Raw genomic sequence first — 17,646 nt, 5'->3', positions numbered from 1 at the left:
GATACTTACCTACATGGGTCGTTATGGAAATGAGGAAATACCTATGAAGTGCTTTAACAGCTGCTGGTGCACAGTGAGGGCTCAATAAATCTATTTTCTTTCTTATTCTGTAGATGGGTTTTTAAGTATCTTGCCCACGGCCAGAGAGCTAGATAGTAACAGAACAGATTCAAACCCAAGGAGTGTGGGCCTAGAGCCCTGTGCTCTTAGCTGGCGTTCTACGGCGTCTCTTGAGGTGATATAGGGTACATGAGCAATGCCCTACAGTGCAGCAGGGGACTGAGTACCACAGAGGTACCTGTCCCCAAAAGCATACCAATCATCCACTGACAGCAATCCAACCACAGTGAACAGTTTCACCTGCAGGTAGAATTGGGCCGACAGGATGGCAATGCCATTGTCAAGAGCCGTTGTCACTCCTGATTGCCACAACTATAGTCTGAAGTTCCAGCAGGAGGTGACTGACAGAAATTCACATACACATCCACAGATGCACCTGACCATTTACAGGCCATCAGAGAAGGAGGCCAGCCATGTAAACATTAACACGGAGGTGAAGAAGGAAGAGCCTAGATCTGTGGTACTAGGCTGGGCAGAGAGAAGAGATTTGTCAGGAGGTGAGCCACTAGTTTGCCGGGTCCAGTCTGAAGTCGGAGGGAGAGCTGGAGGAAGAACAGTCTAGAATCTTCCCTGTAGCTCTTTTTTCTTGTCCAGACCTTGTGAAAGAATTCCAGGAGTGGGAGTGGCTAAACCAAGAAGCTTCTGGGTAAACCAGCCAAACCAAAGCCAGGACCTTAGGAGACTCCAGGGTCTGAGAGCAAGAATGTGGACACAGGTGTTCTGAGAGAAGAGAGCAGGAGAAAAGGGAGGGAGGTATTTTGGAGAAACAGGGGCATAGGCCTTCCCAGAGCAAATGTCATCACCTTCAGAGAGCAAATACAGAGAGCCAAGTCCCAAATACCTGCGATCTCTCAGCCTTCCTGCTTTCATTTCTTTTGGGAGTGGGGGCACATGTGGCTTCCACAGTGGGTGGAGGCCAGAGCTTAATTCTCGGGAGTCAGTTCTCTCCTGCCACCTTGTGAGATTCAGGAATGGACATCAGAGCTGTGTTCAAGTGCTTATGCCCACTGTGCTATTTTACCAGCCCACAAGGAAGGTGTTGGGAGTGGGGTACTTTCCACAGTTCCCCCTTCTCAGGAAGTCAGTGGGATGCTGTACAAGGCTTCTTATAGCTATTTAAGCCTGAGCTATTATTTTGCCATCGTTTCCAGGGCATATTCTGGAAATACGGAAATATAGCCCAACACACCACAGCTAATAGCGTCCATGTGCTAGGCAGAGCCTTCTTTAATGAGGTCATTAGAGCATCGCCCTCTTATACACAAGGAAGTGAACGTTGGTGCCTATGCAGACAGATGTTACCAGGGCCAGTGAGTTGTAACTACGCTGCTGAGCACCTGGAGGAAGGAATGCTGGTGGGGCTGTGTGCTGCAGGGTGACATAATTCCCACAGTGCACAGGTGTCTCTCTGGGGATCACATCACCAATGCACACAATCGAGGGCTCAGTTTCCTGCAAAGTCTGTGCTCAGCACTTTCGTTGGGTCATCTTACTGCACAGCCACACCACGCTTACAAGATGAGAACTTCTCGTGCGTGCGTTGCGTGAAGAAAACACTTTTTTTTTCTTCTTTTATTGGATATTTTCTTTATTTACATTTCAAACGTTTCCAGGTCTCCCCTCTGGAAAGAGAAACACCCTACCCCATCCTCCTATCCCACCCCCTTCTCCCTGTCTCTATGAGGGTGCTCCCCCACCCACCCACTCACACTTTCCTGCCCTGGCATTCCCCTACACTGGGGCATTGAACCCCCACAGGACCAAGGGCCACTCCTCCCACTGATGTCCAACAAGGCCGTCCTCTGTCATATTTTAGCAAGGTTATCTAACACAAAGGCAGCTTTAGCAAGGTGGGACCTGGGGTTCAGCCCAGCATTGGCTTCCTGACCCGCTGTGGGTGATATCGCCCTTGCAGCTTCCTAGACCATGAAGCTGCCAGCCTTCATATTTTCCTTCCTTAACTTGGTCCTCTGCCTTCCCTGTCCACACTCATTACTGTCCATTCGTTCTCCCAACCCCTTGGCTTCTCACTTCCTTCTGGCTTACCTGTCCTGTATCCCTACATCCTTTAATTACCCGTGTGGTGTGTGGCTCACTGCCTCAGGGAGAGCCCTGGCTACTTATCCTCTAGTGGAATGTCACAGGCCTCATTCCCTGTTTGAAGTGTAAACCTCCTCGTCTCACGAGGCACACAGGGCCTTATTCATTGTGTCTAGCTGGGACTAAGCTGCTGGGTCCTCCTCTTGCTTCACTGAGAAGGGAAACAGGAAACTGGAGGATGGAGTGGCTGCATCTCTAGATCACCTTATGCTGCTTAACACAGAACAAAGGTGTGTGACCTGAAGTCCCCACCAGCAGCCAGGAGACTCCACCCCCAGCCCCAGCAACTGTACCGACCTCACCTTCCTTTTGGTCTTGTGTCTAACAGATACAAGGTTGGTAAAAATAACCATCTCACACACAAAACCTTTTGGTCTTCACACGTACCAATACTATCCTGCCCCACAGCCTTGGTGTTTGCTGTTCCCATTGCCTTTCCCTCAGATGCTCGACACCTCTGCCGGCTAGCTACTTCCTACCTTCTGAGTGCTAGAGAAGGTCACCTTCTCAGAGGCTTCTGTAACTGCCAGCTGCCCTTTGTTCTCCATCCCAGCACCTTGATTTTTTTTTTCTTCCCGAATGCCATGCACCTCTGAAACATTAGCTTCTGACTGGAGAGTGTCTTCTACTCTATTCTAGAAAGGCAGTGCCTAGTCTTTGTCCTCTGGGTCTCAGTAAAGCTCCCAGAGCCACATCCTCCACGCCACAGTGTGCCCTCTTAGCAGGTTTTGTCTGTGCGATGGTTATTTTTATCATCCTTGTGTCTGTTAGAGGAACACATAAAGGTGTCAGCGCTGAATGAAATTAAGGGAAAGGGGGAGGAAGACTTTCAAGCTTGAGGGCAGGGCCTGCTTAGAAACTGGCCAGAGGGGGAAGAGTGTTATCAGGAGATGAAACATCTAAGCTATGGAGAATATGCATGTGGAACAGCCTGGGGCAGGAAGAACCGGCCTGCCCAGTGTACCTGAGTCGGGAGGAGACCAACATTGTTCCTGGATTGAGGTATGGGTGGGGGCTTTAGACTGGGATCCTTCCCACCTAGCACTTGGAAGGAGAGAGCCAGGATTGGTGTGAAGAGGGCAGTGGTCTGCTGGACAGCCATAAAGAGGAAAGCTTGGGTGGCACAGGGAATGTGGATAGTGACTTACCCATTCAGATTTAGTCCCCAGAGAATCACCACCCAGTGTGACACTTGACAAAATGTTGCCTGCTCCCCCCCCCACCTCATGACTCGCTAGAAAAGACACACCGAACGCCGAGCTCAGCTTGAGCCAGAGTCTCCTCCTCCTCCTCTAGGAAAGCCACAGCCCTCCCTCTGTGTGAGAAAAGTGAGGGACCTGTTGGTGTCTCTAGCTCTGGAGCTACTTGCCATGTTCCTTGACAGGTGTTCCTGTGTGCCCCCTTGTAGAGTGCACCTGGCAGAACCTTCCCTGTCTCCCTTGGCAACACATCCGGGCTGTTTTTCCAGGAAGGCCAGTTGTGAAACCTTCAGGAATGTTTGTGCTCAGTCAGACAGAGATTTGTAATTAAAAAGGGGCAGAACTTGCTCTGGCCTGGCACCTTGCCCGGCTTCCCTCTTGCTTCTCCAGCAGCCCAGTCATGTGACTTTTACGATTGGGGTTTTAGGCGGCCCAGGACATTGGGGGCTAGAGGCAGGGACCTACCTGACCTGGTCAGGTAAGGGGTTGAGGCTGGACGTTTCAGGTCCTGGCTATATCTGACAGCTTTGCCTCTCACTAGGAAAGAGAGGGAGGGAGGGACAGACAGGAAGGCAGGGACAGAGAGAGACACACAGAGAGAGAGAGAGAGTGTGTGAGTGTGTGTGTGTGTGTGTGTGTAAGGCTAAAACACTTCTCTTCATACTGATTCTCTGAATGACACCTCTCTGCACACTGAATAATTCATCTCCCTCTTGGCATTTGTTCCAAAGAGAACTTTCTGTCCAGATTTCTGTAAGTTGTATAGTTCCTTCCCATAGCAACTTTTCCTGTTACCCATAGAAGCACAATGAGCATCAGTGGGCTGCTCCCCCATGGCTGCATCCAAGGGGGAGCTTAAACACAAAAACCGAAAAGCCTTGCTTTTCTCTTTTGGCTGCTCTTTCGAACGACAGGCCCTATTGCTACGTACTCCTTCCTGTTGGTAAAATGCCTGGAGTCACTGCTGACAGGAATTGGTATCTTCCTCATACCCTTCATGTCATTGATGCTGCAGCTAATGACCAGGACCTCACCTTCTTGACGGAAAGCAGAGCAGCGTGTGAGGTTCATGAGTTTCTGGAAACTTGATACAGTTTGGGTCCTGTTCTTCTGTTCACATTCCTGTTTCCGGTACCTTGAGAGCCCGAATTTGTACTGATGACTTGGAAACATTGAACTGTCCTATGTATGGTGAATAAAAACAGAAATAAAAAAGGAAGGATATGATCACTCCTAGGGACGGCGGAGGAGAAGGGTTATTGTCGATGAGGGAGAGTATAGGTGGAGGCAAGGACAACTGGGAGAGCCCAGAGTGAACATGGCCAGACTAAGCTAGGCCATGTTGAAGAGAGAAAAGCCATCAACCAAGAGAGACTGTCAGGCAAGACAGCAAAGGGTAGACCAAAAGGGATGGGGACTGGCATAGCAAAGTGGCTGGGTTGTGTGAGGCGAGGCAGCTGGGGCAGCGTATGCCAGCCAGAAGGGCCCTATAACAGGTATGGACTAAGAGATGCCAGGAGAACCTAGTGGTCAGTGTCTGCTTGGATATGTTTGTGGGAACCTCAGCAGATTGTCCTGGGACCGAACATCGAGGAGCCATGGATTGTCTAGGTTTAATGAACACCTTTGTACCAATGGCTGAGGACACTCATCATATAAAACTTGAGTGCCCTGTGTCTGCTTCACACATGCTCATTCAGCCTCTTCTGTGCCAGCACAGCTCCAGGTTGTTCTGAGACACACTGGGTCTTGTTAATTTTTTTTGGCAAAGCTTCGGCTCTGGGATCTAGCACTGGAACCGCTGGTATGTTAACTATGCATTGTTAAGTATGTGCTCTCATTTGTAAAATCGAACAAGAACATCTACTACCCAGAGAGAGAGAGAGAACATGGTTTTCATAGCATGCTTTGTAGGCCTAGATAAAGTCATTGTTCGATACTTAATTATGCTTACTTTATAACTGTTACTGCAAATTCAGGTTAAAATAAAATTGAAACTATGTTCAAATTCTTATTCCTAGTTTTTTGTTTGTTTTACTTTGTTTTAAGTAAGGTTCCTACTGTGTAGTCCTGGCTAGCCTGGGACTTGGCTATGGAGACCAGGTTGGCTTCAAACCTACAGAGCTTGGCCTCTGTCTCTGCCTCTGCTGACTCTGCCTCTGCCCCTCTGTCCCTCTGCCCCTCTGTCCCTCTGCCCCTCTGTCCCTCTGCCCTTCTGTCCCTCTGCCCCTCTGCCCCTCTGCCCCTCTGCCCCTCTGCCCCTCTGCCCCTCTGCCCCTCTGCCCCTCTGCCTCTGCTGTCTTTGCCTCTGCCCCTGCCTCTTCTGTCTCTCTTGAGTGCTGAGATTAAGGGTGTGTGCTACTACACCTGCCTAGATTCTTCTCTTGTAAGTTTAGTCTCATTGTAGCCTAGGCTAGCTTCCAATTTGCAGTGTAGCCAAGGTCGACCTTGAGCTTCCGCTCCCCCTGCCTTCACTTCTGGAATTACAGGTGTGTGCACCCATACACAGTTATATGTGGTGCTGGGGATGAACTCAGGACTTTGAGCATGCCAGGCAGGTATTCTGCCTACTGAGTTATATCCCTAGCCTCAAACAACATTTTAACTCAAATCTCCCCACTCCTCTCCCCTTCCTTCCCTCCCCCCTCTTGCCCACTTTCCATTTCCTTTCCATCTGTCTTGAGAACATTATAGGCTTTTAACCAGGCATACTGTTGCAAACCTGTGATCCTAGCACTTAGGAGGCTGGGACAGAAATACCCAGAGTTTGAGGCCAGCCTGTGTTACATAGTCTTGTCTCAAAACAAACAAGACCATTGAAAATGAAGGAAAGACTAGACTATTGCAGCCTTTTCAGCCCCAGTTTCCCCTTGCATGTGTTTGTCCAAACGGGCACACATATGTACACGGGCTCAAGGTTGACTGATATCAGGGCTCTTCGATGATGCCTCTTCTAACTTATTCTTTAAGAGAGACTGTCAGCCAAACCCAGAGCTTCCCAGTATGGGCAGTCTCACTAACCACCTTGCTCTGGGATCTTGTCTCTGCCTTCCAAGGCTGAAGTTACAGGTGCTGTGATCTCACCTTCCATTTTATGGGTTCTGGGGAGCTAAACTCTGATGATCTTGTAAACACATTAATTGCTGTGCCATGCTACCTCCCTTGACACACACACACACACACACACACACACACCTTCGTGCTATATATTTTAACTGCAAACATCACCTTATTTAACCTACCCAGCAACTTGGAGAGTTCCATTAGTCCCCACTTCACAGATGAAAATTTCTGAGGCTCTGGGAGATTAAGGTCTTGCCCAACTTACACAACTAAAGAACAATGCTTATTGGATCCTTATTTGATTACAGTTCTTAGTTTGTTGCCTATAAAAACATGCCCCTGGCCCTGTCTTGGAACCTCAAGTCTCCCACAGTGCAGCCATGAATTCTTAACCAAAGCCAATTGGTGGCTCCAGGTCACAGCCCCTGAAACCCTGAGTATGAAGCAGACATGTGGATACCTCAGGGTGTGGTCTGCCAGTGCCTTTTTCGGTGTCACTGTGTCTCTTTGTCCCCATGTAGTTTTACATTTGGTTAGATGTAGTCAACTTTCCATCTCTCTATCAAACGCCTACAACGACAAGCTTGCAGAGAGAAAAGCCATTTTAGAGGCTTCAATCTATAAATGACTGACTGTCTTGCCTTGAGCTTGTATCAAGGCGACGACAGATCTTGACAGGAGTATGTGACAGAGCAAAGCTGTTCACTTCATCGCCAGACGGCAAGGGATGAGGAGAAAAGGCTGGGGTTCCACTCTCTCATCTTCAAGGAGATCTTTTCTTCACCTCCAGTGATCTGGGGACCTCGAGTTAAGTCTCACGGCCTAAGGGCTCCATCATTTCCTGTAGCACTCAGCCAGGGGTCAAGCCTCTAACACGCAGGCCTTCAGCAAAGAGTTTAAGAGGAGAGCAATCATCCAAGTTAAGGAAGAGATAGTCGAAGCATCACCCTTCCTGTTCCATTGCACCTCAGCCTGCCAATCTGTGGAAAGAATGTTGAAACAGTCTCTTGGGCTTCCAGAGCTGACTGGAATGAGAGAAGAGCAGAAAGAAACTCAGAAATATTAGAATGAGGGTTTTAGGGCCAGGGAGATTAAAAATGGCAGCTCTGCAGCCTGATGCCTGAGTTTCTTCTCTAGAGCCCAGCAGTGGTACAAAGTTGCAATCCCTACCCTAAGATGGGAGTCAGAGATAGGAGAATCACACAGTCGCAGAACAAGAGAGGAGACCCTGCCTTGGGCTAGAACTGATAACCAAAAGTTGTCCTTTAACCTCCACATGGGCTTGATAGCATGAGGTTGTTATAGACAGAGGCAGCACCAAGAATACTTAGAAGTGGCTGTCTTGGGAAGCCACTGATCCCATGTGTTAGTTTCGTGGCTCCCTGTTCTCTGGCTGAACCCCTGGACAAATGGTACATGGCACAGTTTTCCAGCCTTGACAAGCCTTTGCTGCTTCAGTTGCATGATTTGTTTATCTGTCTGATTTAGCCACTAAAACTTGGGTGATTACCACCAGTTCACACCCTGAGAGATGAGGCCTCAGAGAGTTATCATTGCCAAATAATCAGTTTGGCCAGCTCGGCTGAGGAGAGCCAGCAGTGGGTGCAGGCATTTGAGATCCAACTCAATCAGCAAATAAATATGGCTTGCTGGCTAGACTCCTGGGGCTGGAGCGTCTGTTGCTCTAGAGCTCACGGGAGGCCAGCTTTTCGAAGGGCAAATGGGCATGACAAATAACAAGACAGAGCCAGGACAAAGACCAGAGTGGGATGGGCCAACCAGCCACAGGTGGAAAAGCCAGAGGGGGTCCGGAATCCAAGTCATGAAGCCAAGACTTGGCCTTAGAGCTGTTCTGCAAACTATCATCTGGAGATGCAGAAATCCAAGATCCAGACAGAAAGATGACTTGCCAAAGTTACTACCACGTTAGAGGCAAAATATTTGGACCAGGATACATCCTCTACTTTCCTCCATATCCTTCCTTACCCTGATGCTACTGTAGAATGTCTTTACCTTCCCAGAGACTCAGGGCACAGCAGGACTGGTGTTAAGGTATAAAACGTCTGGACCTGCTGACCAGTCAGGAGGAATGGGGAGTCTGGAGAAAAATAGCACATTGCAGCAGCGTTGAGACTTCAGGCTGATGGAATGTGTCTCTCATCTTCCTTGCCAGGTACACCAAACCGCTCACCTTTGCTGACTGCATTAGCGATGAGTTGCCACTGGGCTGGGAAGAAGCCTACGATCCACAGGTTGGAGATTACTTCATAGACCACAATACCAGTAAGTTCTTTGCTGCCCTTCCTCTCCCCAGACCCTGTCCCCACATCTATCCCCTTCCCTTCTCGCGCCCACCTCTACTGAAGCACCAGCAGAGCCTTGAAGGCAGATTGTGTTTTGTTTAATGTCGACTTAGAGATGTCAGTGCGGATATAGATAGATAATGTATGCTTGCGTGAAAACAACAGTTCGGAAGGTTTTTAATAGAATCTGAAACTTCTCTATCCTGCTCCTCGGTTTTAGAGGCTGACAGTTTCTTTTATATCATTTCAGCATATCATTTCTGTAATATTGCCAATCGCATGTTGGCATGTGTGCCTACATATGTATTTTTGCATATGTCTATGTTTACGAATGGCTTCTTTTCCCATTAAAAATATTTGCTTATTACTTTTGAGTATCTGAAGCCCTAGCAAGCCTCTCTCTAGCTTGCTAGATACACATAGCATCTTATGTAGATGTACATAGATCCTTAGTAGATTAGCGTGTGAATCAGCCTACTTTCATTTCCTATGTGTGACCAAAGTATTCGATCTAAGATGCATACCTCCACTATTGCTCTCGCCTTCTGAGACAATGATGGAGGAACTATTTGAGAAAGGCAGAAGCATGTTGTGGAGGAAGAAGTGGAAGAAGACAGGGAAGACATGCTCAGCTGAAGAGAGATGGTCTGTGCCTCCTCTTAGCCAGTATCTCTGTCCTCCAAAATGCTGTGCAGTGGAACAGGGTTTTTCCATCTGAATTCATCTTTAGAACCACAAGATCCTCTTTATCCTTTCAGGGAAGAGGAAGATGAAAGGGAACAACAGGATGAGCCTGGCAAAGTCTGAAGGCTGATAATAGGCCACCAACTCCTAACTGTCCCCTGCATCCTGAGTGCACACTCCGTGCTGTGTGCTGTGGCAGACTCTCAATAGGCAGTGTCTTATTCAGTCCTCCCAGGGACCCTGTGGAGTGTGTGTTAGGCTGACTATCTTCATCTTATTGAGATTTAGAGGTAGCAATTGGCTGCTCAATACTCAGAGATAAAACTGAAGGCAAATATGATGATGTACGCCTGTCATCCCAGCACTAAGAGGCTGAGGACAAAGGTTATGGATTTGAGGCCGACTGGAAAACAGTGATTTTCCAGGACAGCTTTGGACCCATCTCACCAAGGGGGAAAGGAGAAAACATGGCTGAACTTCGATTTGAACCGATGCTGAAGGATGGAGTTGTACTTCTGTTCATCCATGTCCCCTTATAAATTTCCTCTTCCTGTTATCACTGTCTTCTGGGGAAGCTACTGTGTCTAATTCTATCTAGTTCCAATCCTTTGCCCACAGAGGTATGCAGTTAGGTGTGCACTTAACCCTTGCTAAGTAGAGACGAGCCTATGTGCGTGGATGCATGAGTAAGTGGATGAATGAGCAGACTGTTGTTGGCAACAAAGTATGGGAGGGTATCTGAGAGACAGCTAATGGCATTAATGGCATTGTTGGGGATAGCAAAGGTTTTTATTAGCACTCATGATTGCGTACCGGCTAATGAGAAGTAAATATGCCTAATTGAGTGTGTATGGGGAATGAGGTTAATGCTTGGAGGGCCGCATCAAATGCTGGGTTAAACGCTGATGGACTCGAGCCCTAATCAGCCCTACACTGTTTTCAAATTGCTGAGAGCATCCCCCTCATTAAAGTCTCATGGCAGGAGTAGGATTTTAACATGCTTCTGGAAATTGCTGAAGAAACAGAATGGGTGGGGTGGGGGAGCAGCAGGCTGTGGCAGAGTTAATTCTCCAGGGGATGATGGCAGAAGTGGGATATGGGCTCTCTCTCTCTCTCTCTCTCTCTCTCTCTCTCTCTCTCTCTCTCTCTCTCTCTCTCTGTGTGTGTGTGTGTGTGTGTGTGTGTGTGTGTGTGTGTGTGTGTGTGTGTGTATGTGGTGTGCACATACTGAGGGTAATAAAATGGGACCAAGCAGGAAGAATGCTATCTGGTGGTTTAACCAGCTCACAGGCTACTGCTTTCCCTTTGATTTGGAAGTAGTACTGTTGGATGATACTGTATCTGTAGGTGGCAATATTGAGACAAATGCAAGGGAAGATGTGACTAGTGCAGCTTTCATCATTCAGAGCCATGGACCCAGAGCAATCTTACTCCTTTGTGCTGTTCTTGGGCAAAATCCTCCTCTAATTCTGTCTTAGCTTGGTTTTTCAGTTGTAACAAACACCGTGACCAAAAGCAACTTGCAGGTCAGAGGTTATTTCAGCTTACAGCCTACAAGTCCATCGTGAAATGAAATCAGGGAAGGAACTCAAGGCAGGAACCTGGAGGTAGGAACTGAAGCAAAGAGTGTGAAGGCATACTGTTAAGTGGCTTGTTCAGCGAATTTCTTATCCTACCTAGAACCACCTACCCAGGGATGGTACCACTTACAGTGGGCTGGACCCTTCTACATCAATCATTAATCAAGAAAATAGCCCCACAGGTTAAATCTATGGAAGCAATCCCTCCGTTAAGGTTCCCTCTTCCCAGATGACTCCAGTTTATTTTACGTTGATATAAAAGTAACAAGCAGATCCATTGGGACTGGGCTCCACAACTCTGCATTTTGATTGGCTGTAGTTTTCCCTAGTGGTCTCCATCTGTTACAAAGAGAAGCTTTCTTGTTGAGGAGACTGTCTGTGGGTATGAGGATAAATGTTTATACATTGTTAGGGATTGTGCTGATTTAGTAGATTAGTGATTGTAGGTTCTCCTTCCGTAACCCTGATTTCATTAGCACTGAGTGGTTAGCTAGGTTTCCAGAATTAGACATGGTTTTCCTCTTGTTGGTCGGATCTTAAATCCAATTAGAGAGCTGTTGGTTACCACCGAGGCATGTGTGCCACTACTGCACCCTTATCGTGCCATGTGGGTCATTGTTGTACTTCATAGGAGTCATAGCTGGGTAGTCTCCTTCCTTTGGAAGTTTGCATGTACCTGCTGGTACAATAAAGCTAGTCAGCAAGGGGAGAACATTCAGGTCAAATCCAGTTCAAAGGTCTCTGTTTTTTGTTTTGTTTTGTTTTGTTTTGTTTTTTGTTTTTAGTTAATTTTTTTTTGTAGGGTTAGACTATTACTTGGCTAGTTTTAATTTGTAGTTCTCTGCATGGTAACAATGTTGCACATTCCCCGGATGTTCTACTGTTTCTTTTAAATCAGTTGTTCTTCATGTTGTAGCACTGTCAGAAAATACTGTGTTGCTAACTTTGTGAAAAGCAGGTGTGTGGTGTATATAAGAAACAAGAGGGATGGGTGTGGTGGCAGCAGCTGCCTGGGATCCCAGCACAAGGGGTAGGAGAGGGGATGCAAGGTTCCTGAGTGTGGTAGTTGTATACCTTGTGTGGAGAATGTGCGTATAGGAGGTGTGTTGAGATCTGGAGTGAAGTGGTTCTCTACGATGTCTACAATAAACTAAGAGATTATCGAGGTGGGTGCCTTTCTGTGGGGTGATATGTGAGGAAGAAAGGTCAGGGAATGATGTTTCTGGGTGTACACTTTGTAGTATGCTTAACTGTCCAACTTCTTCCTAACTTAATACATACCGACGACACGCGTAACTTTAGTTAGAACAAGAACTGAAAAAAATAGCCAGGATGATCTTGATGGTGCTCAAGTCGGGCACTAGCTATGGTGAGGAACAGTCATAGCAGCTGGAGGGCTGGGCTGTAGGAGGGCCACTGTACAGAATGACTAGTTCAGAATCAGGAGTATTTGACATGATTCCAACAGGAGACCTTCTGTGTGCCTGGTTCTGCGAAGAATAGACCTCAAGAGTTGTTGGTACAATTGCTTTCCATATGGAAATGTGGTAGAGGAGGGAACTCTTTACCTCTATCTCTATCGCACATCATATGGGAAAAACAAATGAAAAATGGGCCACAACCCTAAACATAAAAGCTAAAATTATATAACACCTAAAAGAAAGCACAGGCAAAACCTGAGCCCCATGAGATAACATGATATGTCTGGTCTCAGTGCTGGACACTATACTTCAGCTTAGCTAATGCTGAGATGTGAGAGTTCTGGCATTAGAGAGGATAGAGTGGGCAACCACTTGGGACAAGAAACTCAAGATCAAGTGTGGGGATGGGGGCGGGAAGGTGGAGAAAAGGAGGAAAAACGAAGTAGGAGAAAGTCTGAAACATTTGAAAGACACACACACACAAAATTTGGACAATACACAAAAAGCACAAACCATAAAATGTAGTAAATTTAGCTTCATCAAACTAAACCCTCTTTTTTTGTTTTTTGGTTTTTTTCCCCAAAAGATGTCTTTTTCAAAAGAAACTGACAGTGCAAGCCAGAGATAAGGAGAAAATATAAAAAACAAAGCACCCAGCATTCGGAGTATATAAAGGACTCTTACACCAAGAAATACATGCTTACTGTGTATCATGGTTTTGTACAAATGTATCACCACCTGAATTTAAAAATATATATTTTTAATTATAAATTAATATAGGAGGAATTATTGGTCAAGGGTCTTAATATTTTATGCTTCTGTTTCTAATTTATTACACTATTCTATTTTATATTGCTAACAGAATACAGGATGCCTATTTGTGTTTTTTGAAACTGATTTGTGATTGTCTTTTACACTAAGCCATAGCAGATGGCCCTAAACCTCTATTATGTCCTTAGTTTATTGCTTCTTTTGGTCATTTTCAGACAGAACAGTTATTGGTATTCGGTTTGAAAACTGATCTTGATTTATTTTTCGGTTGTGTGACAAATCCGGATGCGATTGCTTTGTCATGTAGTGAGTTTAATGTATTTATATTTATTGGCTCTAATACACTAATCAATATAAAGAAACTCATCAAAATAAAATGACGAGTCTCTATACATCATACTTTTGGTGTACAGTGGTAGGTTCTGTAGCCCACCGACACAATAGCTACTTGTATGGTGCTGACATATTGCTCTGGAATCTGTTTCAGAAACCACTCAGATCGAGGATCCAAGGGTGCAGTGGCGGCGGGAACAGGAGCACATGCTGAAGGATTACCTGGTGGTGGCCCAGGAGGCTCTGAGTGCACAAAAGGAGATCTACCAGGTGAAGCAGCAGCGCCTGGAGCTGGCCCAGCAGGAGTATCAGCAGTTGCATGCCGTCTGGGAGCATAAACTGGGCTCCCAGGTTAGCTGTGAGTACCTCCCATTACCATGGATGGGGCCATTGCCAGCATCCCGCCCGGCCTCCTGTTACTTTTTCTTTCTTTCTTTTGTTCTCTGGACAGATGCACGTGCATCCATTATATGCACATGTATGTGCTGATGCTGGCACCCATGCACACATGTGGAGGCCAGCATAATTTTCTATCCTGCTCTATCATTCATCTTGCTATTGAGACGGGATCTCTAACTGGAGTTAGGCTGGTAGCCAGCAAGCCCCAGTGATCTTTCTATCTTCCTCTTCTTCACTGTGTTCCCCAGTTGCTGTAGTTACAGGCACACACAGCTGTGCCCAGCTTTTTACTTGAGTGCTGAGGATTCAAACTCAGGTCCTTATGAGTACACAGCAAGTGCTCTTACCTTCTGAACCTTCTCCCCAGCACCCCACTGCTTTCTGTGTTGAGCATCAACTCATTGGCCATTTTTATCTTGTTTCATTCCATTTCACTTGTAATCATTTTTGGAATGTTAGCCAGATTCTGTATCACTTCATTTAAAGCTCACTCACCGCTGTGGGAGATGGGGAGCAGGGAGTTGTTTAATGGGTATAAAATTTTTGCTTTGGGGACAAAAAAAAATTGGATGCCTAATAATGACGGATATAACACCTTTACAAACAGCAGGAATATACTTTAAAAATTTTATTTATTTTATGCATAATGAGTACATTGTAGCAATATTCAGACATACCAAAAGAGACATTGAATTCCATTACAGTTGGTTGTGAGCCACCATGTGGTTGCTGCGAATTGAACTCAGGACCTCTGGAAGAGCAGTTAGTGCTCTTTACTGCCGAGCCATCTTTTCAGCTCAGGAATGTATTTTTATTATTCTCTTTTTCTTTATTCTTCTCTCGTACAGTACTCCTAACTGCAGCCTCCTCTCCTTCTCCTCCTCCCACTCACCCAGACCTCCCCTCCCCCCACCCCAGACCCTCTGTTCTTCCGTTTCCCTTCAGAAAAGAGCAGGCCTCCCAATGATATCACCTGAACATGGTATAACATGATGCAATATGACTTGGCACAAACCTTCATATCAAGGCTGGATGAGACAACCCAGTAGGAAGAAAGAGTCTTGTGAGCAGACACTGACACCCCCACTCCCACTGCTAGGAGTCCCACAAAAACCCAAAGCTAAACAGCCATAGTATGTATGCAGAACGCCTAGTACGGACCCATGCAGGCTCAGTGACTGCTGCTTCAGTCTCTGTGAGCCCTGTGAGCCCTGCTTGGTTGATTCTGTGGGTTGTATTCTCCTGGTATCTCTGACCCCTCTGACTCCTACAATCTTTTCTTCTGCGGGGTGCCCTGAGCACTGACTAGTGTTTGGCTGTGGGTCTCTGGATCTGCTCCCATCAGCTGCTGGAGGAAGCCTCTCTGATGATGATTGGGCTAGGCACCGACATACAAGTATAGCAGAATATCATTGGGAATCATTTTGCTGACTTTTGTTTTCGTCAGTCGAGTTTGGTTCTACCTAGGTCTCTGGGTCATCCAGCTTCTGGTTCCTGGCCATTTAGGCAGTGTCAGCCATGGGCTCCCTCTCATGACTAGGGCCTCAAATTAGACCTGTCTTTGGCTGGCCACAGCCATTGACAGCATATCCTGCAGGCAGGACGGGTTGTGGCTCAAAGGTTTTGTGGATGGGTTGGTGCCCCAGTTCCACCTCTGGGAATCTAACCTGATTACAGAAGAAGGCTGCTTCAGGCTCTCTAGCCTCCATTACTACAAGACCTTGCTAGGGTCAACCTCATGGTTCCAGGAAGTTTCCACTGCATTAGGTTTCCGTATCACCCCCAGATGCACCTCTCTTTCACTCATCCCTCCCCATACTCTCTCTCCCTCTGCCCCTCCCCAACCTGATCCCTCCTGTACCCATCCTCACCTGTCCCCAGTCTACCCACAAAATCAATTCTATTTCTCCTTTCCAGAGAGATTCATGCATCCCCCTAAAGCCTTCCTTATTACGCAGCCTTTCTGAGTCCTTTGATTATAGTGTGATTATCTTTTCTTATCAGGTAATATCTGCTTATCAGTGAGCACATACCATGTTTGTCTTTCTGGGTCTGGGTTACCTCACTCAGGATGATCTTTTCTAGTTCCATCCATTTATCCGCAGATTTCACGATGTCATTGTTTTTAACAGCTGAGTAATACTCCATTCTGTCACTGTACCACATTTTCTTCATGTATTCTTCAGTTGAGGAGCAGCTAGGTTGTTTCCAGTTTCTGATGATTATGAATGAAGCTGCTATGAACATAATCGAACAAGTGTCCTTGTGGTAGGGTGGATTGTCTTTTAGGTACATGCCCAAGAGTGGTATAGTTGGATCTTGAGGAAGATCAATTCCCAGTTTTCTGAAGAACCACCATATTGATTTTCATAGTGGCTGTACTCCCACCAGGAGTACATTTAATGTGAACAGAATGCTTTGAAATATTTAAAATGGTAGTCTTGTTGTATGTGTGTATTTTTGGTTTTGTTATTGCTGTTTTAAGGGTTTTGTGTTGCTTTTTAAACTTTATTTGTTTTTATGTATACAAGGGTTTAGCTTGCATGTATGTATGTGTATCACATGCATGCCTGGTACCTGAGGAGGTCAGAAGAGGGCTCTTAACTACTAAACCATCTCTTTAGGCCCCTGTTTTTGTTTTGGAGACAGGGTCTCATAATGTAGCCCAGGTTGCCCTTAACTCACAGAGATCACCTGCCACTGCTCTCTGGGATTAAAGACATGTACCATAAATGGCCAGCATTTGTTTTGTGTCACACACATACACACACACACACACAAACGCTATGATATGCCAGAGGACAACTTACAAAGCATGGCTCTCTCTATCCACCATGTGGGTGGGTCTGAAGGATCGAACTCAGACTATCAGGCTTGGTGGAAGTATCTTTACTCAGTGAGCCGTCTTGCTAGTGTCCTTCCCCCTTATGAGAGAATGAGTGGGCTCTGCAGCTGAGAGTATCCTTTAACTTGCTATATAGCCAAGGCTAGCCTTGAGCTCCTCCTCCTCCTACCTTTTAAGAATACAGGGATTATAGCTGTGTGCTATTTCTCTATCTGCGTCTACCTCCTAATTGCTGGGATTATAGACATGTGACTTCACATCTGGTATGTCGCTACTTTTTATGAACCAAATCGTTTTTATGTTTGTGGAGTATTTATTACATGCTAGGAGCCTTACTACAATCTCTATATATGGTATTTTCAATAGTCCCCATAGTGCTTCTGTTCAATTTAAATATTAATTAAGGTACTATTAACCATGTTAACAGATAAGGAAAGTAAGTCTCAGGATCGGTAATGTGCTCACAGTCTTACAGCTGGAGAGAGGGGAGACAGTTATAACATGCAAACCAATCTGTCATCTCTGCCACTGTGAGTATAGGCTAGGTCGTGGGGATAAGCATGGTATCCATGCATCTGTGGCTTGGTTATGACGCCCTTGATTTGGGAGGTTCATTTAGCTAGCAGGCTGGGGCTAGCCATGATGAACAAGTCACTGTCCCAGTCTTGCTCCCGAGACACTCAGGAGCCTCCCTCAGGATCTCAGCTACTTGGAGGTCCTATGACACGCTAGGAGGCTTCTAGCATGGAGTCTGACTTAGTTAACGGGATCTGCTGTAATACCACACCATAGCCTAGATCGCTTCCAACACAGTGTTCCTCCACAGTC

At 46.3% G+C, this 17,646-nt stretch overlaps 1 protein-coding gene across 1 annotated transcript in view; it reads left to right on the top strand.

Moving 5' to 3' along the window:
• The window catches only part of Wwc1 (WW and C2 domain containing 1), a 146,856-nt gene that overhangs the window by 60,129 nt on the left and 69,081 nt on the right, over window positions 1–17,646 (top strand). The window contains exons 2-3 of the mRNA XM_028756466.1: window positions 8,656–8,765; window positions 13,729–13,932. Coding sequence (XP_028612299.1) covers window positions 8,656–8,765; window positions 13,729–13,932 — 314 coding nt within the window. The remainder of the gene's footprint in view (window positions 1–8,655; window positions 8,766–13,728; window positions 13,933–17,646) is intronic.

The sequence above is a fragment of the Grammomys surdaster genome, unplaced genomic scaffold (genome assembly GCF_004785775.1).
Source record: "Grammomys surdaster isolate TR1022 unplaced genomic scaffold, NIH_TR_1.0 126121, whole genome shotgun sequence".
Taxonomy (NCBI): Eukaryota; Metazoa; Chordata; class Mammalia; order Rodentia; family Muridae; genus Grammomys; species Grammomys surdaster.
This window is presented reverse-complemented; position numbering and strand designations above follow the sequence as displayed.